Source organism: Moschus berezovskii, chromosome 25 (assembly GCF_049115385.1).
Source record: "Moschus berezovskii isolate FMDL1 chromosome 25, NW_MosBer_1.0, whole genome shotgun sequence".
In the NCBI taxonomy this organism is placed as follows: Eukaryota; Metazoa; Chordata; class Mammalia; order Artiodactyla; family Moschidae; genus Moschus; species Moschus berezovskii.
The window spans coordinates 9131740-9159402 of record NC_142484.1 but is presented as its reverse complement, the minus strand read 5'-3'; the positions used below and the strand labels follow the sequence as shown (position 1 = coordinate 9159402).

Genomic DNA, 27663 nt, shown 5'->3' with positions numbered 1-27663 from the left:
GCCTCCTAAAGCTCACGACTTTATGGACAGCTTGGAAGCAGGGGGAGGCCACTGTCCAGTAGGTGGTCTCCAACCCATGCTCCGCTGCGTCTTGCATCCCTCCAACCATCTCAGAACTACTCACTGCCATCCCAGACCACCACTCCTGGGTTCAGACAAAGGCGGGCAGAGCGAGGGCTTGACACATGGCAGATATTCCAACATGTTTGTTGGATGAACTGCGTGAACATAAGCCCTGAAGATATTTCTGAGGGTCTCTGGTTTGTTTCTAGTACAGACCAGAAAGGACCCAGGGAAGTGTCTTTCTGTTCCAAACATAAGAAAGAAATAGATAAGTGCCTTATTTCAAAGTTACTAAATACATCCTGGCGTGAGACAGTTGTTTGTTAATCAAACACCACCATGTTCCCTCGATTAATGATTAATATGGTCTGTGAGTTCAAAGTGACCTTCAGATCAAAAGGTTTACTAATCTATCAATGAGTTCATTCAAAGCTAAAGTATAACCCTGGCACTTGGGTTCTCCTCTAAAAGAAGTCTCCAACCTAGACCATATCATGAATAAAGAGACTGAAGGGAGGGATACTGGGGACTCCGGTGATGTTGGAGGAACAGGGAGGAGGAGATGGCAGCAGGGGCAACGACTTTATCCTCGTCGTGATTCAGAGATGGGGGTCAGCTCCACTGGCCAGCACCTGAAACTGTTGTGCAAAGCAGAGAGAGGCCCTTCAGGCAGGGCAGAGGGGAATCAATCAAAGACACACATCCAGACTCCAAAATTTAGGAGACAGAGGAGTCAGTCAAGCTTGCATGGCTAAGAACAGAACAGAGCAGGGAAAATGAGTGGTTTCACCGCAGGTCTATTTCTTCCAAACGGGAGAAAGACTCACAGAAGATCCTAAAGAACCTGACGTGAGATGCTCTGCGGGCTCCATCCCCCTCTCTTCCAAATCCTCATGCTTCCTAGGCATTTTGAGAGTCCTCCTCTGGCTTTCTAGGGTGGCTTCAACTCTCTGCTGGCACTGACAATCTCCGGCCATCATTTTAGCTTTGCTGTCATGTCCACATTCTTCAAAGCAAAAAAATCACTCCTTTCTCTCCCTCATTCACACCAAAGTCCATTGATTAAATTTTAAATATTCCTCTGAAAGGGGTGAAGATGGAAATTTCTAAATTTTCTGGTGCGTATGAAGCAGAAAAAGCAAGATAAATGGACTCGTCAATTAAACTTTACATGGGGACACTTTTTAGACAATAAAGAATAAAGCTGATGTATAATTTTTAAAAGAAAATATTTCTTGGGAAACCTGCTTCTGGATGAAGGCACAGTTGGCCCTGAGCAGCGAGTTATAGGTTTCCTTAAAGGCTTCCTCCCCTGAACTGCACTGGGGGGTTCTGAAAAGGGCAGTAAAGAGAACTTCTGAAAAGAGTTCTTTGCTCCTGGGAACATTCAGCAGATCTTCCAGGATGTTAAAAAGCATCACAGACTAGGTTCAGCCTAAGAAGTAAGTAAGGCCCCTTTCCTACAAAAAAAAAAAGACAGTTAAGATGAAGTAGTGGGATGCCTAGCAGTGCCTGGTGCCTAGTAGATGCATAACAAATATTCGGTTCTTCCCACCCTGAGAGTCCAGGGGCCTATGAGCATATATATTGGATGTATTTCTGGAGGGGCAATTGGGTACATTCTAGATTCTTCCAGAAGCTCATAATTTTATTACAAGGGGCCATGGAGAGAGGAAGGCAGGGGAGGGAAGGAGGCCCGGGTTCTCTTTGCCAGCTCGGCCGCTCTTCCTCTGCCTGGGATTTTCAGCACCTTCAGGCCATCACTGGTTTGGGTCTTATGCTGTCCACCACGGCTGAGAGCACCGCCCCTGCCGCCTTCGCTCCCTCCATCAGCACGTGCTCCACCTGCAAAGGAAACCAGCTCACAGGACCCTCGGTGAGGCTCCTAGGATCCCGCCCTGCCCCACCCCTACCTCACCACTCTCTTCAGGAACTGGCCTGCCTAGGAGGAAGCATCCCAAAGATGCTAGAGCCGCGAGAGACCTGGACAAGACAGGATTGCCCGAGATGGACATCGGAGGCAAGGGGGAGCCCTTTCTTCCAGGAGGCAACCTTGGCTCCGAGTTCTCTTCCTCCCCCAGGGCCATTCAGCCCAGGGTCTGCCTGCAGTGTGACAGTCAGAAGGGCACAGCCTCCGAGTCCCTTATTCCACATACAGGGACTCTGAGAGGTGGGGAGCGGAGGTCCCTTGGACACGGTCACAAAGGGATCAGTTTCACACAGACCTGGGCTTGGGTCTCCTGAATGCCCGGCCCAGGCTCCTTGGGAAGACCTCCTATCACCCCCTTGCTCCCTGGCGTCTTCTTTCCACACGCAAATGCTCATGAGACGGGAGACCCCTCATACCAGGGCCCACCAAGCCTGCAGCACTAGAGCACGGTCTCCCGAAAGTGGAATGCCACACCTGCTGGCTCCTGGGCACGCCGTATCTCAGGTCATTGACAAAGTGCTCACAGTTCCCCTCGATCAGGCTGTACTGCACGATCTTGTTGATCATCTTTTTTGTCCGCTGGATGATCTTGTCCACAGGCAGGGGCAGGTATGTCCCATCCAGCTTGTTGTTGACCTTCCAGGAGCAGCCATGCAGCACATCCTCCAGACGACTCAATTTCACCACCGCCCGGTTGCTGAAGACAGAAGTGATGCTGCCAGCCTCAAATTTCTCACCTGGTGGCCAAAGACAAGCCAAAGTTGGGAAGTGCAAGGGGCCATGGTACAGAGCCACCAGCTCGCTCCAGGGGCTGGGTGAATGGCTTCTCTTAAGGCTCCAGTTTCATTGTCTCTAAAAGGCGCAACAGACAATGGGGAGTTGGGCTAAATGAAATGCAAAGGGCCAGCTTCCCCAAGAAACCTTCTGCCCTGTTTTCTGCACTCCCCACTCTCAACCCTCACAGCAATCTCTTTCTCACCAAGCTCTGGAAGCACCTTACGGTGTGGTCCCAGATTCCATTCTGTGTACTGACTCGATCAAGTCCTAGGACTGGAATCTTGCTTTCCTAACCAGAACCCAGGGTGACAAGCACCCTTACATGTAAGAGTCATTGGCTCCTTGGGGAAGGATTATGGCTTCCCGCCAGGCCTCCCCCTGCCACCCCTGCAGGGGTGCAGGTGAAGCCGAGAGGCCATGCAGATAGGACTCTAGATGGGACCCATTCCAACTAGCCTCCACCCAAAGCCATTCTCCCTTTCTCTCCACTCAAGTATTAGGATTCTCCTTGAGGGTTTATTTATCTTTTTTTATTGGAAGCTAATTATTTTACAATATTATATTGGTTGGTTTTGCCATACATTGACATGAATCCGCCCCGGGTGTACATTAAAAACAGGGTTCCGCAACTTTGAAGAAAGAAACATTTGAAGCTGCTGTATTATCATACTCAGTCCTTAGAGGAGAGCCTCAGAGAGGGTCAGAAACCCACTCAAGGCCAGGTAAGTGGCAATTTAATACAGGACTGTTTTCCTGCTACAACCATATGGATATGCAAACATGGGAACCCTCCCCCGCTGTAAGTTGTGTGAGTGTAAGAAATGTCCCCTGTTTCCTTTGCGAAGCATTTGAAGTCTATCTGCTGATTTCACAAAAGCTAGCAGTAGGCAATTCAGCTTTTGGGAACAAAGATGGCAGAATTCATTTTTAGAGGAAGATCTGATTGGGAGGGTAGGGACATAACTGTTAACTTATCCCTATAACAACTCTGGTTATACCAGAAGAAGTTGCCTGGATTTAGCCTGGAAAGGAGAAGGGAGATGAATGCGATGTGAAGTGATTTTTCATTTTTCATGTAGGCATCCAGACAGGAAGTGAGACGGGCAGTCGGATGAGTGGGGAAGCAAAGCAGGAGAGAGGGACTCTGCTCTGCGGGAAGGTCCCAGCCAGGTGAGAGGTTGGGCCAACCGAAGGGAACAGGACACGGGCATGAGAGCCATGACCAGGGTGTTCAGTTCAGTTCAGTCGCTCAGTCATGTCCGACTCTTTGCAACCCCACGGACGGTAGCACGTCAGGCCTCCCTGTCCATCACCAATTCCCGGAGTCCACTCAAACTCATGTCCATTGAGTCGGTGTGATCAAGGTGTGGCCATAGGCATTTGGTATCAGTGCCCTTTTGTAATCTCAACTTGAACAGGCAGTACTTGGACAGGAGGCAAAATTCCAGAGGCGTCAAAGATCACACAGTGGAGCCCCATGCCTCTCCGTCTTCCAGCTCCCCCAGGTCCCATTTCCTGAGGACACTATGTGACCAATGGTTCTAGATGTCCAGTTTTAAGCTGTTTCACATTCTGAGCTGTAATCTTCTACTATCACCACTTTCACCACCATCAAACCTCAACTAAAATTTAATTAGTCACCTGTTTAATCCCAGCCCTGTGTTCATGCTGTAATGAAAGGAGAACGGTGCCCACACAGAGGGCGGAGCCACCTGGGATGGGTTGGAAAAGCAGGGAGACCCGGTGAGGGTGGAGCTGCCAAAGGTGACCAGGAAGCCAGAAGCAGCATTTGGGGACAACAGGAAGTGGGCAATCAGAATGCCTAAGCATCTGCGCCCCTCCCAAGGAATCCTCAGAAATAAAGGAAGATCTTGAACCAAGTTGTGTCTGACTTTGCAACCCCATGGACTGGAAGCCCCCAGGCTCCTCTGTCCATGAGATCTTTCAGGCAAGAACACTGGAGTGGGGTGCTATTTCCTTCTCTGAGGGATCTTCCTGACCCAGGGATCAAACCTGCATCGCCTGCACGGCACACGGGTTCTGTACTACGAGCCACCTGACATCTCTACTTTAAAAGAAAGGGTGGTCTAGGAGGTCAGGGGATGTTCTTCACACTTGCATCTGTCTTAGGGCTGGACACTCAGCGGCTTTTGATGGACAGAGACCAAGCTCAATCACACAGTAAATTAAGATCCAGTCATGCTTTTGGTGTTTTATTGCTGAAGTAAGGTAGCAGCTGAGGGACACAATAATTAACTGTCCTTTTTACGTTGCTAACTTCAATGTCAATATTTCAGTAGAGAAGTGGTCCCCAACCTTTTTGGCATCAAGGACCATTCTCATGGAAGACAATTTTCCCATGGGTCAAGACAATTTTTCCACAGGATGGTTTTGGAATGATTCAAGCACATTAAATTTATTGTGGACTTTATTTCTGTTATTATCACATTGTGACAATTTAGAAATGTGAGCAATGGGGAGCCACTATAAATACAGATGAAGCCTCACTCACTGGCCAGCCACTCACCTCCTACCGTACTGCCCAGTTCCTAACAGGCCATGGACCTGAATTGGTCCATGACCCAGGAGTTGGGGACCCTGCAATAGAGTATCCACTCTTACTTGGGGGAGCCAGGTGAACCACACAATCATCTTCCACATAGATGGCCCAGTGCTCATAACCAATCCGAAAAATCTCAATCAGGTCTCCAGGTCTGGGTTTTGGTTTATCCTATGATGGAAAAACAAAATAAAATGAGACTTCATGTGCCCAGGGAACTCCAGAGATCCTGTTTGGGGATCAGCTACAACTCAGTGTGAAGACACTGCCTTTCATCATATTACAGAAACCCAGGGTGCAAAAGGATCTCTCCACATAAATGACTTAAGGACCCACCCACTCCAGCTACCACCCTCATTATTAAAGCCACAGAGGCTGACAATGCCAGCTCCAAATGCACAGCTCCACATGTATACACGCCCTTCAGTAACTGATGGAACTCCTGTACACTTTCTCCTTGACGCTGAGCACCATGCAAACTTTTTCAATAGAGGGCGCTAGAGAGACACTGCAAGAGGAAGGGGATCTCCTGCAGGTTCTGGCTTTGTTACACCAAGCTCTTAATTCTTGGGATAAATCTCACTTAGTAATGATGTATAATCCTTGGCATCACCGACTTGATGCACATGAGTTTGGGTGAACTCCGGGAGTTGGTGATGGACAGGGAGGCCTGGCGTGCTGCGATTCATGGGGTCACAAAGAGTGGGACATGACTGAGCGACTGAACTGAACTGAACTGAACTGAAATTCAGTTTGCTAATATTTTGTGGAGGACTTTTACATCTATATTCATAAGGTCTGTAATTCTTTTCTTTGCCTCATTTTAGTATCAGGGTACTTTAGTATTAGGGTAACACTGACCTCAGAATGAATTGGGAAGCATTCCCTCCTCTATTTTTCAGAGTTTCTTTTTTAGAGGTATAGTAGAATTCTCAAGTCAAGCCATCTGGGCCTGAGTTTTTCCTTGTGAAAAGATCTTTTATTTACAAATTCAATTTACTTGTAGGTCTGTTCAGATTTTTGAGTTATTCCTGAGCAAGTTTTGTAATCTGTGTCTTTCTAGGAGTTTGTTCATTTCATGTGTTTTCTAATTTGTTAGTATAAAGTTGTCCATTGTATTCCTTTACTATCCTTTTAATTTCCTCAAGATTGGTAACAAGCTCCCTCCTTCAGTGTCGATTTTGGTAATTTGAGTTTTTTCTTTTTCTTGGTCAATGAATGTAGCAAAAGTTTTGCCCATTTTGTTTATCATCTCAGAGAACCAACATATGGCTTCCTTCTACTTGCTTTGAGTTTAGCTTGCTTTCCTTTTTCCAGTTTATCAAAGTAAGAACTTGGATTCTTGATTTGAAATCTCCATGTTTTTTTAATATAGGCATTTATAGCTTATATAAAGCACTGCTTTAATTGCATCTAATAAAATTTGATATGCTGCTTTCGTTTTTATTCAACTGAAAATATCTTCTAATTTGTATATTTTTATCTCACCAATGGATTATTTAGAAGTATGTTTTTTAGTTTCCAAATACATATTTCCCAAATTTCATTGTTATTGATTTCTAGTTTAATTTCATGTGAATAATCATATTTTGTATGATTTCAATCCCTTTAAATTTGTTGAGACTTGCTTTATGGCCTAGAATATGATCTATCTTGGGGAATATTCAAGTCTGTTTAAAAAGAATATGTTTTATTTTGGAGTAGACTATTCTGTAAAAGTCAGTTAGGTAAAGTTGATTAATATCATTACTCAAATCTTCCATATGCTCACTGATTTTCTGTCCAATTGTTCTATCCCATATTGAGAGAAGAGTATCTAAAGTCCCCAACTATTATTTCTGAATTGCCTATTTCTCTCATCAATTCTGTCAGCTTTTCTTCATGACTTCGGGGCTTATATTGTTAAATGTATATGTGTTTACAATTGTTATATCTTCCTGATGAATTAACCTTTTATCATCAAAACTGTTCCTCTCCTTAATAAAATTTCTTCTCTTAAAAGTCTATTTTTTTTATATTAGTATAACCACTCCTGCTGTGGTTCTGCTTGCATCTTTCTACATCCAACCTATTTATGACCTTGAATCTAAAGAGTGCTTCCTGGGAATTCCCTGGTGGTCCACTGGTTAGGACTCAGCACTTTCACTGCTATGGCCCCAGGTTTAATTCCTGATCAGGGAACTAAGATCCTGTAAGCCAGGAAGCCAAAATAATAAATAAACAGTTTATCTCTTGTAGGTGGCATGTAACTGGATCTTGTATTGGCAAGTCAGATGATCCTTTTTGGACTGTTTGAGTCACAAACTGCTGTGAAACTGTGGATTCAAATTCCCATCTGCAGTCCTTGATCCAATATAAGCTCCATGACTTTAAAATTAGTTAGAATATATGGAATTTAGACAGATGCAAATGATAACCCTGTATACGAGACAGCAAAAGAGACACAGATGTATAGATCAGTCTTTGGGACTCTGTGGGAGAGGGTGAGGGTGGGATGATTTGGGAGAATGTCATTGAAACACGTATGTTGTCATATGTGAAATGAATCACTAGTTCAGGGTCAATGCATGTTATAGGATGCTCGGGGCTGGCATGCGGGGATGACCCAGAGGGAGGATAAAGGGAGGAGGGAGGTGGGAGGGGGGTTCAGGAGGGGGAAATTATGTAAACCCGGGGCGAATTCATGTCAATGTATGGCAAAACCAACCAATATAATATTGTAAAATAATTTGCCTCCAATAAAAAATAAATTAATTACAAAAAAAATCAAAAAAAATAAAATTAGTTAGAATAAAAGCTAAACTATTTATTTATATTCCTTTACAATAATAACCTATGTAATTACCTTTACTGGTGTTTTGAATTTCTTCATGTTACTGTCAGTTACTGTCTGGTGTGAGTTCCTTTCAGCCTGAAGAACTTTCTTTGCTACTCCCTTTCAGGCAAATCCTCTAGCAACACTTTCTACCAGTCTTCACTCACCTGAGACTTCACTTTATTCCACCTTCATCTTTGAAAGATAATTTACCAGACACAGGATTTCTGGTTGACAGCTTTTTTTTTCTTTTGTCACTTTTCATACGCCATCCCACTGCTTTCTGGCCTCCATCATTTCTGACCAAAAAACAGCTATCAATTTTATTGTGATTCCTTTGTACACGATGAGTCTTTTCTCTTTTTTTTTTTCTCTCTCTCTCATGCCTTCAAGATGTTTCAACTGTTTTGATTCTGAGTCCCCCAGAGCTGGTGGCTGCTGCTATTTGTTTGTTTAGAGGCCTGCCTGGGTTAATTCTGCAATGTCTGTTTCCCTCACAGTATTCAACCCCTGGTGTATCTGCTCCAGTTTTGTTTTCTTGCTTTTAAGCCTGACATGGGCAGTGACGGGTCAGAGGCTGACATACATCTTGGGCCAGTAAGGCATCACTTTTTTCCTATGGAGCTTGGTGTGGTTTGGAGAAATCATTCAAGGTTCTTAAGGTGAAAAGTCTGTGAGTTGTTATTTAATACTTTCTGCATTCACAAGGCCTCATGCTCCTCCAGGAATGGAAGGACAGGCCCCTCCAGTGTCTCCTGAACGTGTGTGCAGCCTATGCACCCCTTCCAGACCAGCAGCTTTTCTAGGCCCTCTTTAACTGTCTCAGTACCTGCATTTCTGTGTTAAATTTCTGACTGGTCTGTTAATCTATCGCTTGTCCCAGCAAACATTGCAACCTCAAGCTAGCTGCAATTTTGGCCTTCCATGATGTTTGTCACTGAGGTAACTATTGTTTTCAACAACACCCCTGGGCATGGAATTTTCCACATTCTGTTTCAAATAAAGTTTCCCTCTGTGGCCACTGCCAGTCCTCCTGGCATCTCCCACCCACTTTCCCACCACAGAGCTGGGGAAGGTAGGGGATGGAGAGCATACTAAGACACCACAAATCTCCAATGTTCTGAGATTCCAGGATTTAATGTCTTTCTTGATTTAATGTGTATCAACTTACTGCATGCTTTTGGTCAAATTCCAGAGTTTTCTTTCATTTATTTATTGGCTGTGCTGGCTCTTCACTGCTGCACAGGTTTTCTCCAGTTGCAGCAAGAAGGGGCCACCCCTCCTTGTGGTTTGCAGGCTTCTCATCGCGGTGGCTTCTCCTGTTGCTGAGCATGGGCTCTAGGGAGTGTGGCTTCAGTAGTTGCTGTTCCTGGGCTCTGGAGCACTGGCTCAATAGTTGTGGAACATGGGCTTAGCTGCTCCACAGCATGTGGGATCCTCCTGGACCAGGGACTGAGCACACATCTCCTGCGTTGGCAGGCGGGTTCTTTACCACTGGGCCACCAGGGAAGCCCCAGAGTCTTTAAATCATTGTATTTGACAGTTTCATCCAGCTTTATTTTTGCTATTTGGGGAGATTTTCTGAGATCCTTAGCCATTTCAGAAGTCCTGCCCACTTACGGGAATGAATTTTTATGGGCACAAAGCAGACCATTGACTCAGCGATACTACATGGAAGAAATTGTGGCCAAGAAAGATGAAGTGCTTTACCAAAGTCCTATGCAAGTCAGCTGGCAGAGCTAGGACCAAAACCAGGTTTCTAGCCCCTGACCAAACTCCTGCCTGAAAGAAAAAATACAATAGCAACAGAGCTCCCACTAGAGGGCGCCCCAAATCAGCCTTGCCATGTGGACAGTGAAATCACTATCCTTGATGCATTTTCCTGGAATAACTGCCATTAGGAAGACAGAACAATGTATTCTGATGCTAGTCTAAGCCAGAAAAAAAAATCAAAAGAAATCCACATGCTGGCCGTCAAGGATGTTTAACAAGCTTGGTACAAGAAACAGAAAGTTTCAGCACTGAGGGGAGTGGATTCTAGAATTTTAATCCACCTGCAACATTGCCACTGGATTAGGGTTGCTGTTGTTTCAGTTGCTAATTCGTGTCTGACTCTTTGCCACCCCACGGACTGCAGCACTCCAGGCTTCCCTGTCCTTTACTATCTCCCTGAGTTTGCTCAAACTCTCCATTGAATTAGTGACACCATTCAATTAATTCATCCTCTGTCTCCCTCTTCACCTCCTGCCCTCAATCTTCCCCAGGATCAGCATCTTGTCCCCAGCATCAGATGGCCAAAGGATTGTAGTTTCAGTTTCAGCACCAGTCCTTCCAATGAATATTCAGGGTTGAATATTCTGAATGAATTGACTGGTTTGATCCCCTTGCAGTCCAAGGGACTCTCAAGAGTCTTCTCTAGCACCAAAGTTCAAAAGTATCAATTCTTTGGCACTCAGCCTTCTTTATGGTCCAACTCTCACATCTGTCCATGACTACTGGAAAAACTATAGCTTTGACTATACAAACCTTTGTTGGCAAAATGATGTCTCTGCTTCTTAATATGCTGTCTAGGTTTGTCATAGCTTTTCTTCCAAGGAGCAAGTGTCTTTTAATTTCATGGCTTCAGTCACTGTCCACAGTGATTTTGGAGCCCAAGAAAATTAAATCTGTCACTGTTTCTACATTTTCCCCATCTACTTGCCATGAAGTGATGGGACTGTATTGAATGCTGAGTTTTAACAGGGGTAGGAAGGTGAAAACTTTTAATGGAATTTACAACAGACTTAATAGTCACCTAGAGTCACCTGCTTAATTGTCATCTGCTCTCTTGCTGAAGTTTCTCCCACTATAAACTGATTGTATTGAGCTCTGGGTCTCAACTTTGGCTGCACATGGAAATCCCCTGCAGAGCTCTTAAAAACTAAGACTGATCTGGAGTATGGCCTGAGAACCAGAGTTTTAAGAGCTCCTTGGGCGACTCTAATGGCAGCCAAGGTTGTAGCCACACTGGAAGTTTTACCAAGGTCTCATCCTTCCCTTATCCTTGACTTTACCCAGTCCCCAGCACTTCATGAACCTCAGGGAACTAGTCTATATACTCCAGGTTGACCTCCAGTCCCAGCTGGTGCTCCAGTCTTCAAATCCAGATTAAGCTTTCTCTGCCCTTTTACTCTCTTTGAAATAAGATGTCACTTCAAAATCTTCTATCCATCTTGTTATTTATTTCCTTTGCACAGGCTGGCAGCCCAGCCCTGGCCCTTCTCCCAGAGATAGGCACCCGTTTAGAAAAACCAGTCTTTCATAAGGCCCCTAGATGATAAAAGTTTCTGAAAGTCTTATAACTCTGAGGGGTGATACAAGGAAGTGGGTGGAGGGCTTATTCCTGCCTACAGCAGAGGGGAGGGTTCCCTGAGGCAGGCCATTATGTATGGACAATATCTTTTTAGTGACCAAAAGCAATGGGAAACCCAAGTTAAAGTTAAAGAAACAGATCCAATATGGAGTCAAAATTGGCTCTTCCCTATAACAATCTATACACACGTGTTCACAAGCAGCTTGTATTTGCGATAGCCAAACACTGGAAACAACCCAAATGCCCATCAGTGGGTGAGTGAATGAACAATGGTGGTCTATCCATACAATGAAATACTACTTAGTAATAAAAAGTAATAAACTATTGATAACATGCAGCAACATAGATATAACATGGAATAATTATATGAAATTATGTAAAAGGAGAGAGACCCAAAAAAGCACATACAATATGATTTCATTTATGGAAGCCTCTAGAAAATGAAGACTAACGCATAGCAACAGAAAGCACTTCAGTTGTTGCGTGGGGATGGGAGTAGAAGAGGGAGGGGTTTACAGAGGGGGACAAAGAAAGCTGTGGGAGTGATGCAGATGTCTGTGCCCCCACCAGGGATTGAACCTGCACCCTTAGCAGTGAAAGTACATAGTCCTATCCATTGGACTGCCAGGGAATTCCTGGTTACTTGTTATCTTGATTGTGGTGATGGCTTCATGGGTGAATACACATGTCAAATCATATCCAATTGTATACTATGAATATGCAGTTTATGGTATGTTGGTTATACCTCAATAATGCTCAATAAACAGATCCATAAAGCTGTTACTAAACAATTTAAAAGGCATAAGGAATATCTTATCACATGGACCACAGTCTAACTCAATGAAATTAAACCACGTAGGGCCACCCAAGATGGATGGGTCATGGTGGAGAGTTCTGACAAAACATGGTCCACTGGAGAAGGGAACGGCAAACCACTTCAGTTTTCTTGCCTTGAGAACCCCATGAACAGTATGAAAAGCCAAAAACATAGGACACTGAAAGATGAACTCCCCAGGTCAGTAGATGCCCAATATACTACTGGAGATCAGTGGAGAAATAACTCCAGAAAGACTAAGAGATGGAGCCAAACAAAAACACCACCCAGTTGTGGATGTGATGGGTGATAGAAGCAAGGTCTGATGCTGTAAACAGCAATATTGCATAGGAACCTGGAATGTTAGGTCCATGAATCAAGGCACATTGGAAGTAGTCAAACAGGAGATGGCAAGGGTGAACATCAACATTCTAGGAATCAGCAAACTAAAATGGACTGGAATGGGTGGATTTAACTTAGATGACCATTATATCTACTACTGTGGGCAGGAATCCCTTAGAAGAAATGGAGTACCCATCATAGTCAACAAAAGAGTCAGAAATGCAGTGCAATCTTGGGTGCAATCTCAAAAATGACAGAATGATCTCTGTTCATTTCCAACTCAAACCATTCAATATCATGGTAACCCAAGTCTATGCCCCAACCAGTAATGCTGAAGAAGCTGAAGTTGAATGGTTCTGTGAAGACCTACAAGACCTATTAGAACTAACACCCAAAGAAAAATGCCCTTTTCATTACAGGGGACTGGAATGCAAAAGTAGGAAGTCAAGAAACACCTGGAGTAACAGGCAAATTTGGCCTTGGAGCACGGAATGAAGCAGGGCAAAGGCTAATAGAGTTTTGCCAAGAGAATGCACTGGTCATAGCAAACACCTTCTTCCAACAACACAAGAGAAGACTCTACACATGGACATCACCAGATGGTCAACACCAAAATCAGATTGATTATATTCTTTGCAGCCAAGGGTGGAGGAGCTCTATACAGTCAGTAAAAACAAGACCAGGAGCTGACTGGCTCAGATCATGCATTCCTTATTGCCAAATTCAGACTTAAATTGAAGAAAGTAGGGAAAACCACTAGATCATTCAGGTATGACCTAATCAAATCCCTTATGATTATACAGTGGAAGTAAGAAATAGATTAAAGGGACTAGATCTGATGGACAGAGTGCCTGATGAACTATGGATGGAGGTTTATGACATTGTACAGGAGATAGGGATCAAGACCATCCCCAAGAAAAAGAAAAGCAAAAAAGCAAAATGGCTGTCTGAGGAGGCCTTACAAATAGCTGTGAAAAGAAGGAAAGCAAAAAGCAAAGGAAAAAAAGAAAGATATATTCATTTGAATGCAGAGTTCCAAAGAATAGCAAGGAGAGATAAGAAAGCTTTCCTCAGTGATGAACGCAAAGAAATAGAGGAAAACAATAAAATGGGAAAGACTAGAGATCTCTTCAAGAAAATTAGAGATACCAAGGGAATATTTCATGCAAAGATGGGCTCAACAAAGGACAGAAATGGAATGGACCTAACAGAAGCAGAAGATATTAAGAAGAGGTGGCAAGAATACACAGAAGCACTATATTAAAAAGATCTTCATGACCCAGATAACCATAATGGTGTGATCACTGACCTAGAGCCAGACATCCTGGAATGTGAGGTCAAGTGGGCCTTAGGAAGCATCACGACGAACAAAGCTAGTGGAGGTGATGGAATTCCAGTTGAGCTATTTCAAATCCTAAAAGATGCTGCTGTGAAAGTGCTGCACTCAATGTGCCAGCAAATTTGGAAAACTCAGCAGTGGCCACAGGACTAGAAAAGGTCAGTCTTCATTCCAATCCCAAAGAAAGGCAATGCCAAAGAATGCTCAAACTACCGCACAATTGCACTCATCTCACACAGAGTCGGACACGGCTGAAGTGACTTAGCAGCAGCAGCAGCAGCAGCACACGCTAGTAAAGTAATGCTCAAAATTCTCCAAGCCAGGCTTCAACAATACGTGAACCGTGAACTTCCAGATGTTCAAGCTCGATTTAGAAAAGGCAGAGGAACTAAAGATCAAATTGCCAACATCTCCTGGATCATTGAAAAAGCAAGAGACTTCCAGAAAATCATCTATTTCTGCTTTATTTTGTTTTATTTATTTTAAATGGAGGCTAATTACTTTACATTATTGTATTGCTTTTGCCACACATTGACATGAATCTGCCCTGGGTGTACATGTGTTCCCCATCTTGAACCCCCCTCCCACCTCCCTCCCCATCCCATCCCTCTGGTTCATCCCAGTACACCAGCCCCTAGCATCCTGTATCATGCATCAAACCCGGACTGGTGATTCATTTCACATATGATAATATACATGTTTAAGCCTTTGACTGTGTGGATCACAATAAACTGTGGAAAATTCTGATAGAGATGGGAATACCAGACCACCTGACCTGCCTCTTGAGAATTCTGTATGCAGGTCAAGAAGCAACAGTTAGAACTGGACATGGAACAACACACTGGTTCCAAATAGGAAAAGGAGTACGTCAAAGCTGTATATTGTCACCCTGCTTATTTAACTTATATGCAGAGTACATCATGAGAAACACTGGGCTGGAAGAAGCACAAGCTGGAATCAAGATTGCCGGGAGAAATATCAGTAACCTCAGATATGCAGATGACACCACCCTTATGGCAGAAAGTGAAGAGGAACTAAAAAGCCTCTTGATGAAAATGAAAGAGGAAAGTGAAAAAGTTGGCTTAAAGCTCAACATTCAGAAAACTAAGATAATGGCATCTGGTCCCATCACTTCATGGCAAATAGATGGGGAAACAGTGGAAACAGTGGCTGACTTTATTTTGGGGGCTCCAAAAGCACTGCAGATGCTGACTGCAGCCATGAAATTAAAAGACGCTTGCTCATTGGAAGGAAAGTTATGACCAACCTAGACAGCATATTAAAAAAGCAGAGACATTACTTTGCCAACACAGGTTCGTCTAGTCAAGGCTATGGTTTTTCTAGTGGTCATGTATGGATGTGAGAGTTGGACTTTAAAGAAGGCTGAGTGAAGAATTGATGCTTTTGAACTGTGGTGTTGGAGAAGACTCGAGAGTCCCTTGGACTGCAAGCAGCTCCAACCAGTCCATCCTAAAGGAAATCAGTACTGAATATTCATTGGAAGAACTGATGTTGAAGCTGAAACTCCAATACTTTGGCCACCTGATGCAAAGAGCTGACTCATTTGAAAAGACCCTGATGCTGGGAAAGATTGAGGGCAAGAAGAGAAGGGGATGACAGAGGATGAGATGCTTGGATGGCATCACCGATTCAATGGAGTTTGGGTGAACTGTGGGAATTGGTGATGGACAAAGAGGCCTGGCGTGCTGCAGTCCATGGGGTCACAAAGAATTGGACACGACTGAGCAACAGAACTGAACTGAACTGAAAGCAACATCCCTAATCAGTGTGCAATTCAACCTGCCACAATATAAATAAAGTAAAATACAGTATAATGTAGAGACGTCTCCAGGAATTAAAGATATGCCCGGTCTGAGAATTCCCGCAGTACCCACCTCCGCTGCGTCCTTCGTTAACCAGCCCGCAGTCCCAGGCTTCGGGCTTGAATTCCACTCTGCTCTCTTCTGGTTGGGTTTGGACTCCAGGATGACTACGGGCTTCTCCCTATATGAATTTTGTGATCGTATAGTTAATAGAAAAACCACTACTTCACAACTGTTGGAAGTTCTGTATTGCTTCAGGGTTACGATTTTAAGATATCTTTCAGTTTTGAGATTCTGGGAAACATTTTGCCTGCAAAATTTGTTTCTGTGATGCCATTCTGTCCTGCAAAATAATGGTTGTTTTCTGCTTTTCAGACAATTGTTTAAAATGCTAATGACAGCAATGCGGAGCTTTCAAGGGTGTTTTCCTCCTTCTAATAATCTTTTTTAATGTTTTTCTTAAGTATTTAGACATAGCTTTTTTAAAATAGTACACAATGACTTCTAAGGAAATTCAACAGGCCTCTCCTCCTTCCCTTCCCCTCCCTGTCCTCCAGGCCAGAAGAAGAGCCCCTCAACTGTTGGACTGTTTCTTCCAATAACTAGCTCCATATTTCTGAGAAAGCCTGTTGACAACACTGTAACTGCCAGTAATGTGATCGAAATCAGTTAATTTTGTCCCTCGAAGCAAAATGTTACAGGAGAGGACTGAAACTAAAGGCAGGGATATGATTTTGGGGTAGAACAGTAGACTGAAATATATGGGGCCACAAAGACCCGAGTTTGAATCCTGGCTCTCATATGTGCTGTGCAACCTTGAGCTAGTAAACTAGTCTGTCTGAACCTCGGTTTGACTGTCTATAAACTAGAGATGTTAATATTGGTCTCCCAGAGTTATCAAGAGGGTTAAATGGAAAAGCGTATGTATACACCTGGCTTCCCTGGTGGCTCAGATGGTAAAGAATCTGCCTGCAATGTAGGAGACCCAGGTTCGATCACTGGGTTCGGAATGACCACCCCCAAAATGGCTTTTTCCTTACCATCCCCAAATTTTAACTCTTCTCCAAAGGTACAGTGTCTGGGAGTGATGGGGAGGAGGTGGGGCATACTCCCCATTTTAAGTATTGTTCTTCTCCAAACCTTCAGCTCTCAGAATCTTAAACAGAGACAAATATCATGCTTCTCAAAGAAAGTCAGCTGCAGAAACTGGAAGACAGTTGCATCATTCATTCGTTACTGAGACCAGCTGGCAATATTCTAAGCATTCTTGGGAAGCAGTTCAGTTCTCAGGGGTCTGCAGAATGGCCTTGTGGCTAGGAGCTACTAGAAGGCAGCCTCGGGCCTGGCCTGCAGGTCCCAGGAACGCCCTCCCGCTGTTATCACCAGAAGCACACCAGGATTCCTTGTTGGCAGCCTGGTTCATGCAGACACCAGCTAAGGATTTGTATTACGGAACCGTCATCAAAGTCAGTTCTTCAAAACCACCCAAAGACCCAGTCCTTCCACACAAAGAAAGAATCTTACCCCTGCTGGACACTGCTTCTGCCCTGTTCTATCGTGCCCTGCTCTGGCTGCTTGGGCAAAACGTGGTCCAATGCCTGAGATCCCACAGATTCTTCTCATGCAAAGGAAAATTTAAAAAAGCATGATACTGAATATTTAAGCCACAACTGCCTTCTATTGGGAGTGTAACCCACGAAAGGAGGGTTGGAGCCAGGCCTCAACAGCTTTGCAAAGGTGGGAGCTCTAGACTGGCACTGAGCCCGGCTCCCAGTTAGCCCGCAATAAATTTTGGGATAAAGGGGGCTGTGGGGCCATCCTGAAAAGGGTTCCTCCTCCGGGAAAGAGAGATTTTGGAATTCCTGGGTACGGAATCAGGGAAGGGTTGCCTCTATCCCAGATGGCAGAAGCCTTAGGGTTAAACCCAATGGCAGAAGCTTCTGTGGGGCTGGAGCCGTTCTGAACTCCACCTGCCGGGCAGCAGCCGCGTCTGTTTCCTCGTCTGTTTACTCGGTAAACACACGCGAGGGTCGCTGGATGCCTGGCCCGCTTTGATTAAATTAGTAGCTAACGACCATTCCTAACTATTCACTTATTTCGGTTAACAAGCATCTCTGCTGCTGCTGCTGCTGCTGCTGCTAAGTCGCTTCAATCGTGTCCGACCCTGTGGCAAGGCCCTCTGTCCCTGGGATTCTCCAGGCAAGAACACTGGAGTGGGTTGCCATTTCCTTCTCCAAGAAGCATCTCTACCAACGAACAAATATCTACGAGGAGAACTGAAGGAAACCACGGTGACCTTTCTGGAGGTCCGAGGGCCTGCTGGGGCCTGGAGAACGGCCCCTGAAGGCTCCAGGCCCGGGCGTGGCGGCTCGGTGGGGAGAAGACCCCCGCCCGCGGCGGCCTGACCGGGGCCTGACTGGAAGTCCAGGAGCGGGCTGGGTGCCAGTCGGCCCAGTACTCGCGGTTCTCAAGGCGGGCCTGACGCGGGGCCGTGGGAACCGAGGGAGGCGGCGCCCGCCCTCACCCAGGGCGGCGGGGCTCAGGCCCATCTCGCTGCTGCCGCCCCGCAGGTCCCCGGGCCTCGCAGGGGTAGACGCGCCCGGCGAGTTCCCAGACGGCGCGGGCCCGGTGGGCGGCGCGCGGGGAGGGCGGAGGGGCGCGGGGCCGGCACGCGGGCGCGCAGCAAACGGCGGGGGCGCGCGGCCCGAGCAGGGCGGGCGCGGTGAGCGCGTGCCCGAGCAGGGCGGGCGGCGATCGCGCGCTCGGAGGCCCGGAACCTGGGGTCGGAGGGGTGTTGAGAGGAAAGGCCGGGGAAAGCAGCGTAGGCTGTTGGTGGGATGGAAAGTAACAACCGTTTGCAGAGGACTCAGAGGTGGAATCTGATGTGCTTGGAGAAGCTGAAGGTCAACGGTGCAGACAGAGGAGCGACAAATGGAGACAGGCGTTGAGGCCTGGTTAGGTCTTGGAGAAGCATCTTGTTTAGGAGTTAAAATCTTGGGAGATTCAGACTAGGTAGATAGATAATCTTTTACATGCTTTTAATTAAATTATATACATATGTACATGTATGTATACACACACCCACACAAAATAATGGGATAAGTGTAGTTTTGAAACGATGATAAAATTATCACCCATGAATGCACCATCCAGGGTTTCCCAGCGGGCACCAGTGGTTAAAGAATCTGCCTGCCAATGCAGGAGATGCGAGAGACGCGGGTTCAGTCCCTGGGTTGGGAAGATCCCCTGGAGTAGGAAATGGCAACCCGCTCCAGTATTCTTGCCAGGAAATTTCCACGGACAGAGGAGCCTGGCGGGCTACAGTCCACGGGGCTGGAGCGAGACAGACACTGCTGAGCGACTAAGCAGCAGCAGCAATACACCATCGTTGGTAAGAACACTGCAATACATCAATATCTAGCACAGATGCTCCTCCTGCCTGTATGTTCTTCCCTTATCCTGTCTCCTGGCCTTCTCACCCCGCCCCCGGCCCCAGAGGTTACCTCTCTCCTGTCTATCATGCTCTTGCTTTATAAAACATTGTTTAAGTGCTCGCTTTGGCAGCACATATACTATAAAACATTGTTTAAATCTCTTTTTTCATTTCCTAACACGCTGTTTCATTTTGCTTGTTTGAAGCTCATAGCACGATTTAATCACACTATATCTTCTGCAATCTGCTTCTTTTAAAGTTGTCTCTATAATGCATTCACATTGCTATACAAATCTGTAATTTGCTTCCCTTGCTAAAAAATATTCCATTGTGTGAATAGACCACAATTTATTGATCTGCTGATGAAACTACTTGGGGTTTTTTATTTCTATTTTGGATTTAGAAAAATATTGAAAACAACCCAACTGTGTCCTGTATGTATACAAGAGAATCTATAGGATTTAATAGCTAGCAAGATATGAAAATATTCAACTTTACAGTAAGTAGAACACTAAAGCATTTTCCCAGTTGGTGGTACCAGTTTCACTTCCCCCATCAGTGGGTAAGAATGCTTGCTGATTTACATCTTTGCCAACACATAGTACTATCTTACTTAATTTTTCCAGGTGAGCGGATATAAAATAGTATTTCACTGAAGTTTTCACTTGCACATGCTGCTGCTACTGCTGCTAAGTCACTTCAGTCGTGTCCGACTCTGTGTGACCCCATACACGGCAGCCCACCAGGCTCCCCCATCCCTGGGATTCTCCAGGCAAGAACACTGGAGTGGGTTGCCATTTCCTTCTCCAGTGTGTGAAAGTGAAAAGTGAAAGTGAAGTCACTCAGTCATGTCTGACTCGTAGCGACCCCATGGACTGCAGCCTACCAGGCTCCTCCGTCCATGGGATTTTCTAGGCAGGAGTACTGGATAACTGATCACTAATCAGGGCTTCCCTGGTGGCTCAGACGGTAAAGCATCCACCTGCAATGCAGGAGACCTGGGTTTGATCCCTGGGTTGGGAAGATCTCCTGGAGAAGGGAATGGCAACCCATTCCTGTATTCTTGCCTGGGGAATCCCATGGACAGAGGAGCCTGGCCGGCTATAAGCCTGTGCTGTGTGTAATCGCCCAGTCATGTCTGACTGTTTGCGACCCCGCGGACTGTAGACTGCCAGACTCCTCTGTCCATGGGCATTCTCTAGGCAAGAATACTGGAGTGGATTGCCGTGCCCTCCTCCAGAGGATCTTCCCAACCCAGGGATCAAACCCAGGTCTCCTGCACTGCTGGCAGATTCTTTACCATTTAAGCCACCAGGGAAGCCCAGGCTATAGTCCATGGGGTCTCAAAGAGTTGGACATATCTGAGCAACTAAGCACAATCACTAATAACATTGAGATCTTTACATCTATTTAAAGTCTGAATGACTTTCTCTTTTAAATGTGCCTGTTTGTGTCTTCTGCCCATTTGTCTTTGGAGCTGCGCTCTTACTAAGTTGTAGGTACTGTTTATATATTCTCGATATTCATCTTTAGCCAGTCATATTTGTTTGCACACATTTTATTCCAGTTCTTGGCTTTGTCTTTTCACTCTATGAAATCTTTTGAAGAGAAATTATGGACTTTAAGGAAACATAATTTACTAAATCTTTCTTTTGAGGCCAGCTCCCTGAGTCTTTTCATGAATTCTTACTTTGTCCTGAATTCAGAAAAATATTTTTCTACATTTTTTTGTAAAAGTTTTAAAACGTTCTTTTTCATTCTGTCAATCTGGAATTGATTTTTGTGTGCATGTGAGGCAGAGATCCAATGTGTGTTTCCCTCATATGAATAATCGTTAATCTCAGCATCACTTACTGGTAGTTTCTCCCTTCCCTCCCAACCCCACCCCCACCCCCCACCCTCATGATGAGCAAGGCCACCTCTGTCACATATCAGGTTTTCATGAATGAGCAGGAATATTGTTGGCTCTTATTCTATTACACAGGCAAATGTGTTTGTCTTTGTGCTACTAGTATTAAGGGAAACACACTGACTGAAACCTCCCACCCTGGGCAGCTGCTACTGCTGCTGCTGCTAAGTCGCCTCAGTCATGTCCGACTCTGTGTGACCCCATAGACAGCAGCCCACCAGGCTCCCCCATCCCTGGGATTCTCCAGGCAAGAACACTGGAGTGGGTTGCCATCTCCTTCTCCAATGCGTGAAAGTGAAAAGTGAAAGTGAAGTCACTCAGTCGTGTCCAACTCGTAGCGACCCCTTGGACTGCAGCCTACCAGGCTCCTCTGTCCATGGGATTCTCCAGGCAAGAGGACTGGAGTGGGGTGCCGTTGCCTTCTCCACAGTAACCATTTGTGTGAGTTATTTTATGACAGGAGGTCCTGGCAAGGAACACAGAACTAACAAGCCATCACCAACGGGAGGAATCTGGGAAAGGTCAAAAGAAAACACCATGTGTCCTGCTACCTCCCAGAATCCCTCTCACTGCCATCCATCTTGGCTAAGTAATGCTTGTGCCACCAGGAAGGACCCTGAGTCAGAGTGACTGGCCAGAGAAAACCCAGAAACTAATCCCATCACCATAAAATTGGAAACTGCAAGCCACATGGCAGAGCAGTTCTCCTTGGTTCCCTTACCCTCTCTCTGCCTGGGAGCCCCTCCCCAATAAAGTCTCTTGCTCTGTCAGTACATGTGTCTCCTTGGACAATTCATTTCTGAGTGTTAAACAAGAGCCCACTCACTCTTGGACCCTGAAAGAGATCCAATGATCTTATCATATGATCTTAGTTACTATACCTTTATGATAAATCGTAACATATGGATATCTTCAGATTCCCCTTATTCTTCCTCAGGAGTTTCTTGACTATTCTTGAGCTTTTGCCCTTCCATAAATATTTCAGAATCAACTTGTCAGGTTGCTCAAAACAGTGTGTCATCACCTTGATTGGCATTACATTGAATCCATAAATCAATTTGGCAATTTTGAGATCTTTACAAAATTGAGTCTTCCAATCTATTACATATTGTATCTCTTTTTGTTGCTGCTGCTGCTAAGTCACTTCAGTCGTGTCCGACTCTGTGTGACCCCATAGACAGAAGCCCACCAGGCTCCCGCGTCCCTGGGATTCTCCAGGCAAGAACACTGGAGTGGGTTGCCATTTCCTTCTCCAATGTGTGCAAGTGAAAAGTGAAAGTGAAGTCGCTTAGTCGTGTCCGACCCCTAGCGATCCCATGGACTGCAGCCCACCAGGCTCCTCCATCCATGGGATTTTCCAGGCAAGAGTACTGGAGTGGCTTGCCATTGCCTTCTCCGTCTCTTTTTGTTAGGACTTCTTTAATATCTTTCAATGAAGTTTTATACTATTCTTTATACAGATCTGATCTTAGGTGTGTATTACATTTTTTTCTCTATTCATTTGAAAGTTTACACTCTATTCTTTTATTTATTGCCCTCAAAATGTTATCATTAATGCTCAAAGGTTTAAAGTAATATCCTAAACACCCCTCTGAAGCAATGTGAGAACCTTGGAACACTTTCACTCCAATCTGCCCCTTCCATGCTATTTTAGTTCTGCCCCTTTTTTAAAACCCCAAATTCACATTATTATTGTTACCATTATTACATTATATATATATGCTTGGATTTGCCTATACATCTGCCACTCCATTTATCATTCCTTCTTGCATCACAAATCTTCCCTCTGAAGTCATCTTTCTTCTTCCTAAAATAAAGGCTATATTTTAGTTCCTATAGTAAACATCTGTGGGTGATTAACTCCTGGATTGCCCCAGATACTTGCTCCTTGGGACAAAAGCTATGACCAACCTCGACAGCATATTAAAAAGCAGAGACATTACTTTGCCGACAAAGGTCCATTTAGTCAAAGCTGTGGTTTTTCCAATAGTCATATGTGGATGTGAGAGCTGGACCATAAAGAAAGCTGAGCACAGAAGAATTGATGCTTTTGAACTGTGGTGTTGGAGAAGACTCTTGGGAGTCCCTTGGACTGCAAGCAGATCAAACCAGTCAATCCTATAGGAAATCAGTACTGAATATTCATTGGAAAGACTGATGCTGAAGCTGAAACTCCAATACTTTGGCCACATGATGTGAAGAACTGACTCACTTGAAAAGACCCTGATGCTGGGAAAGATTGAAGGCAGAAGGAGAAGGGGATGACAGAGGATGAGATGGTTGGATGGCATCACCAACTCGATGGACATGAGTTTGAGCAAACCCCAGGAGTTGGTGATGGACAGGGAGGCATGGCATACTGCAGTCCATGGGGTCACAGAGAGTCAAACACGACTAAGCGACTGAACTGAACTCCTGGTTCTCTTGGCGCCCAGATGAGGACCTCAGAGGTTCCTGGGGCATCATATGGAGAAGCAAGAGCCACAGGGCTGTTCAGGCAGCCAGGCGGGTTGGGAGGGCTGCGGGTTGGGAGGGCTGCAGGAGGACAGGCTCCTGCCTCTGAAAGAGCCCACAGGGAGACCCAGGTGGCTCTCTGAGGGGCTTCTCCATGACAGAGGGTGCTGGAGTAAAAGAACTTTGCCTGTTCTATTTCTACACTATTTCTACTGAGGCCCCAGCACTAGAACTGCCCAGAGCTAGAAGGAGTGCCTGGTAGGCCCCCATGACTCTCCTCCCCCACCCACACATTCCCCAGACGGAGGAGTTTCCACCTTCCCTCCCATTCAGGGCACTGCAGTGGGAAGATGCCCACAGGAGCAGACTGTGCTTCTGCTCTTCCAGGCCTTGCATCTCTCCCCCAGCAAATAGAATAGGAGAGCAAAAGCTGTGCACTGATTGAGTTGTGGTTTGGGATTTGGGGATTCTTTGGTTGGTTGGTTCAGTAAGATATACATCAAAATATTAATAACAAGAAATGTCATGTTAGCCTACTGAGTCTGTGAGTGTTGCTTGTCCTTTTCCCAATTTTATGATATTTCTATCCATCTCTTTGTGTGGGGCGGAGGGGAGAAATAAAAACAGCTGGCTTTGTCCCATTGGTTCTCCCCTCCAAGTATATGTCTTCTCTCTCCAATTAGACTGGAGGCACCCTGAGAGCAAGATAGATTGCTGATCCTTTTAACGAATGTAGCATCCAGTTATTAAAAAATTGCTGCAGCCACTAAAACTCACTTACAGGGCAGCATAGCCACCAAAAGAAATTGAAACTGTTTACTCAAGAGTATATGAACCTGCTTTCAGACAATAGCACCTTCATTCCTTCAAACACACTGATTGAACATCCCCTGTGTCCAGGCTCCACCTAAACTGATTCTTATACCCCCCACTTCCTCCAAAATGATCTTGGCTGGAATTAACCAGCCTGCCACCTGCTCCAAATTATACCTCAGTCTTCCCTATTTTTCCAGAATTTTCCCAATCATTTGATTCAAGATGTTGGAGTCCCTTGTGGGAGTCCTTTTTCCTTGTTTCCTTTATCCAGCCGGCTGTCAGGATCTGCCAGTTCTTGCCTTGTCAATTCCTCTATCCTGACACTATGTTTCAGGATGATGCAAAACTGGTTTCCCAGAGAAAAGGGATCCCTGAGCATTTTCAGTGACCTAGAAGGGAATCAGAGAGAAGAAAGGGATAGAGACATAGACAGAAGTAGGTTAATCTATGCAGTAGTCCCTCCCCAGGCCCAGGGAGTTATACCTATTCAGGAGCAGTGAAAGAGGCTGCTAGACCAAAAAATGGGGAAAGTGGGGCACCTTGAGATCCCTGAGCATGGATTATGTTTCCCAAACTATTAATTGGTAATTGACAAATATTGATTTTTTTTTTAAATGCCTAAGTGACAATCTGTAGCCAGGTAGAAGAGCATGTGGGCTATTTTGCAGTTGGGCCATGATTCCACACCTGCTAAGGCAGAGACAGAGAAGAAGGCAGAGATGGGACAGGAGTTATAAACCATCACCTCGCACAGTCACGCAGCCTATATTTTGAGCACTTTCCCTGTGTCAGGCATTTGCTTGGTACCCAAGTTGTAAGAATGAATCTGCCCTCTTGGAACTTACAGGTGAGGAGTGGGGGGAATAAGAGACAGACATTAAACAATTCTTCAATACATAATGACAAGCTATGATAAATGCTCTGAGGAAAAGGTACAGGATGGGGGGTGGGGTGGGAGAGTGCCAGTCTGTGGCAGGGGAACCCCACGTGCCAGCGTCAGGTCACCCTCAGCCCTTTCCTGAGCCTCTCCCACCAGTGTCCCCTCACTCTGGCTCAGGGAGAAGAATTCGCTCCATGCCTCCATGCCACCCCTGGATAGACTAACAGACAGTAAGACCTTCTTTTACTCTGGAGCCTCTCAGATCAGAGCCAGCAAGTCTGGATGTGTGCTTTAAACCAACCAGGTACCCATCTGCCACCAGCTGTCAAAAGTTGGGGTCACCGGAAAAGACAAATGACATGTACCATCCCCCTTTCTTTGGCTGCCTTCCCCTGGCAGGCCCTCAGCAGCCTCCACTCCTGACTGTTGCAAAGAGAAACAGCTATAACCACCGGGTTTTCAGAACCACTCTCCTGTCATGGGCTGAATTGTGTCCGCCACCCCCAAATCGTCTGTTGAGTCCTGACCCCAAGTATGGCTTCCCAGGTGGCTCAGTGGTAAAGAATCCGTCTACCAATGCAGGAGATGCAGCTTCAGTCCTGGGTTGGGAAGATCCCCTGGAGAAGGAAATGGCATCTCACTCCAGTATTCGTGCCTAGGAAATCCCATGAACAGAAGGGCCCATGGTCTACAGTCCATGGGGTCACCAAGAGCCAGGCACAACTTAGCAACTAAACAACAAATCCACAGTATGTAGGATGTGAGGTGCGTTCTGTTTGGAGATAAAGCCTTTGAAAGGAAAAGGAAGGTAAAACGAGGTCAAGTGGGTGGACCCTAATCCAATACGACCGGTCTCCCTACAAGAAAAGATGAGGATCCAAACCAAGGAGAAAAACAACCCCAGGGAAAAAACAACCCTGCTGACAGCTTGATCTGGGCTTCTAGCCTCCAGAACCGTGAGAAAATAAACACCTGTTGTTTCAGCCACCCAGCCCACGCAGTTTTGTTATGCTGGCCCTAGTTCCTCAATTCGGGGAGGAGGCACTGAGGCCGGAAAGGGGGAGCGGGAGGGGCTGAGCCCCGCCCTCCAGGTGCAGGGCTCCCCATCCCTGCCCAGCTGGTTTCTCTACCTTTGGTTTTTCCCCCCTGCTGTGTATGTAGATTATTCTTCCTGAATGCACCTCAGATCCAATTTCCCCACACAGAACACCTTCAGCCACCCAGCTCCCCCTACCCAGCAGGGTCTGAGCAAACAGCCTGGTTCTGTACCTAGAGCCCTGCAGGTTAGGATCTAAGTCAGTGTTTCTCAAACGTTAAGATGTTGATTCCTGGGCTCTTCCACCCCAATATCTCTGGGGTGGGGCTCAAAAGTTTATATGCCTGGATCTTCCAGACCCAGGAATTGAACCTGAGTCTCCTGCATTGCAAGCTGATTCTTTGCCATCTGAGCCCAATAAGTTCCCAGGAGGTACTGATGCAGCCTCTTTCCCCAGGACTCCCCAAGGACTCACCCATCAGAGCAGCTGCTTCCTTTCCCCTTCCCACCGGGGGCCCTTGAGCCTTTGCCCAGCTTCATCCTGCCAGAATTCTCTGCTGCCAAGTCGACATGGTGGTCAGATCCTGGGGCTTCCCAACTCAGGATAAAGTTGAGAGGTTGTGCTGCTTTTTAAAGGAAAAGGCTTATCGGAATTTGAACCAGAACTGGAAAGGTTCCGGTCCCAATTGCTAAGTCGTGTTTGACTTTGCAACCCCATGGACTGTAGCCCACCAGGCTCCTCTGTCCATGGGATTCTCCAGGCAAGAATACTGGAGTGGGTTGCTATTTCCTTCTCCACCAAAGGAGAATAGGGTACTTAAAAAAAAACACACAGAAATCTAGACCCACTCCCAGATACAGACCTCCCTACAAGACAGAAGACACGCTACTGCAATCACCTTTTCTATATGTAAATGATCAAAAGGAGCCCCAGCGAGGGTCAGTGACTTGTCGTGGGGAACAGCACATCAGAGCAGAGGCTGAGCAAGAACCCAGGTCTCCTGTGTGCTCCCCTCTGCTCACCTGCCTTTTCTGAGCCAAAGAGGGTCTCCTCTCACCCTGCCTGTTCTTACCTCTCCCCATCCCACTTCCTTGTGACCCCAGCTGGGCCCTGGCATTTCCAGCCATTGCTGAAATGGAGCCCCAAAGGACTATAAAACTTGCCAAAAGGAGAAGAGTGGGGAAAGCGTCAGAAAAGGAGGGAGAGAGGTGGAAACCTTTTGTGGGAAGGGAAGGGGAAGCCCCCCATTGGTGTCGAGGAAGCTGGGGGCGGGGCTTCTCCTGGGACCTGCCCACATGCACCACCACCTCTGCCTCTGA

General features: G+C 45.9%; 1 protein-coding gene across 3 annotated transcripts; it reads right to left on the bottom strand.

The window, feature by feature from the left end:
* Positions 1 to 1704: 1704 nt before the first annotated feature.
* On the bottom strand, positions 1705 to 27644 carry PLAAT5 (phospholipase A and acyltransferase 5). Of its 3 annotated transcripts, none has more exons than XM_088832145.1 (6): positions 27417 to 27644; positions 26819 to 26969; positions 15888 to 15996; positions 5393 to 5501; positions 2468 to 2730; positions 1705 to 1908 (listed from the first exon to the last, which is right to left on the bottom strand). In XM_088832145.1, exons 1-6 carry the CDS (start codon positions 27469 to 27471, stop codon positions 1816 to 1818), a joined length of 780 nt encoding a protein of 259 aa, XP_088688271.1. In that variant the 5' UTR covers positions 27472 to 27644; the 3' UTR covers positions 1705 to 1815. The 3 variants fall into 3 exon arrangements, with proteins under 3 accessions (XP_088688271.1, XP_088688270.1, XP_088688269.1); XM_088832144.1 differs by having other exon boundaries at positions 26819 to 26966; positions 27417 to 27535; XM_088832143.1 differs by lacking the exons at positions 26819 to 26969; positions 27417 to 27644 and adding exons at positions 17340 to 17433; positions 18112 to 18364.
* Positions 27645 to 27663: the final 19 nt, after the last annotated feature.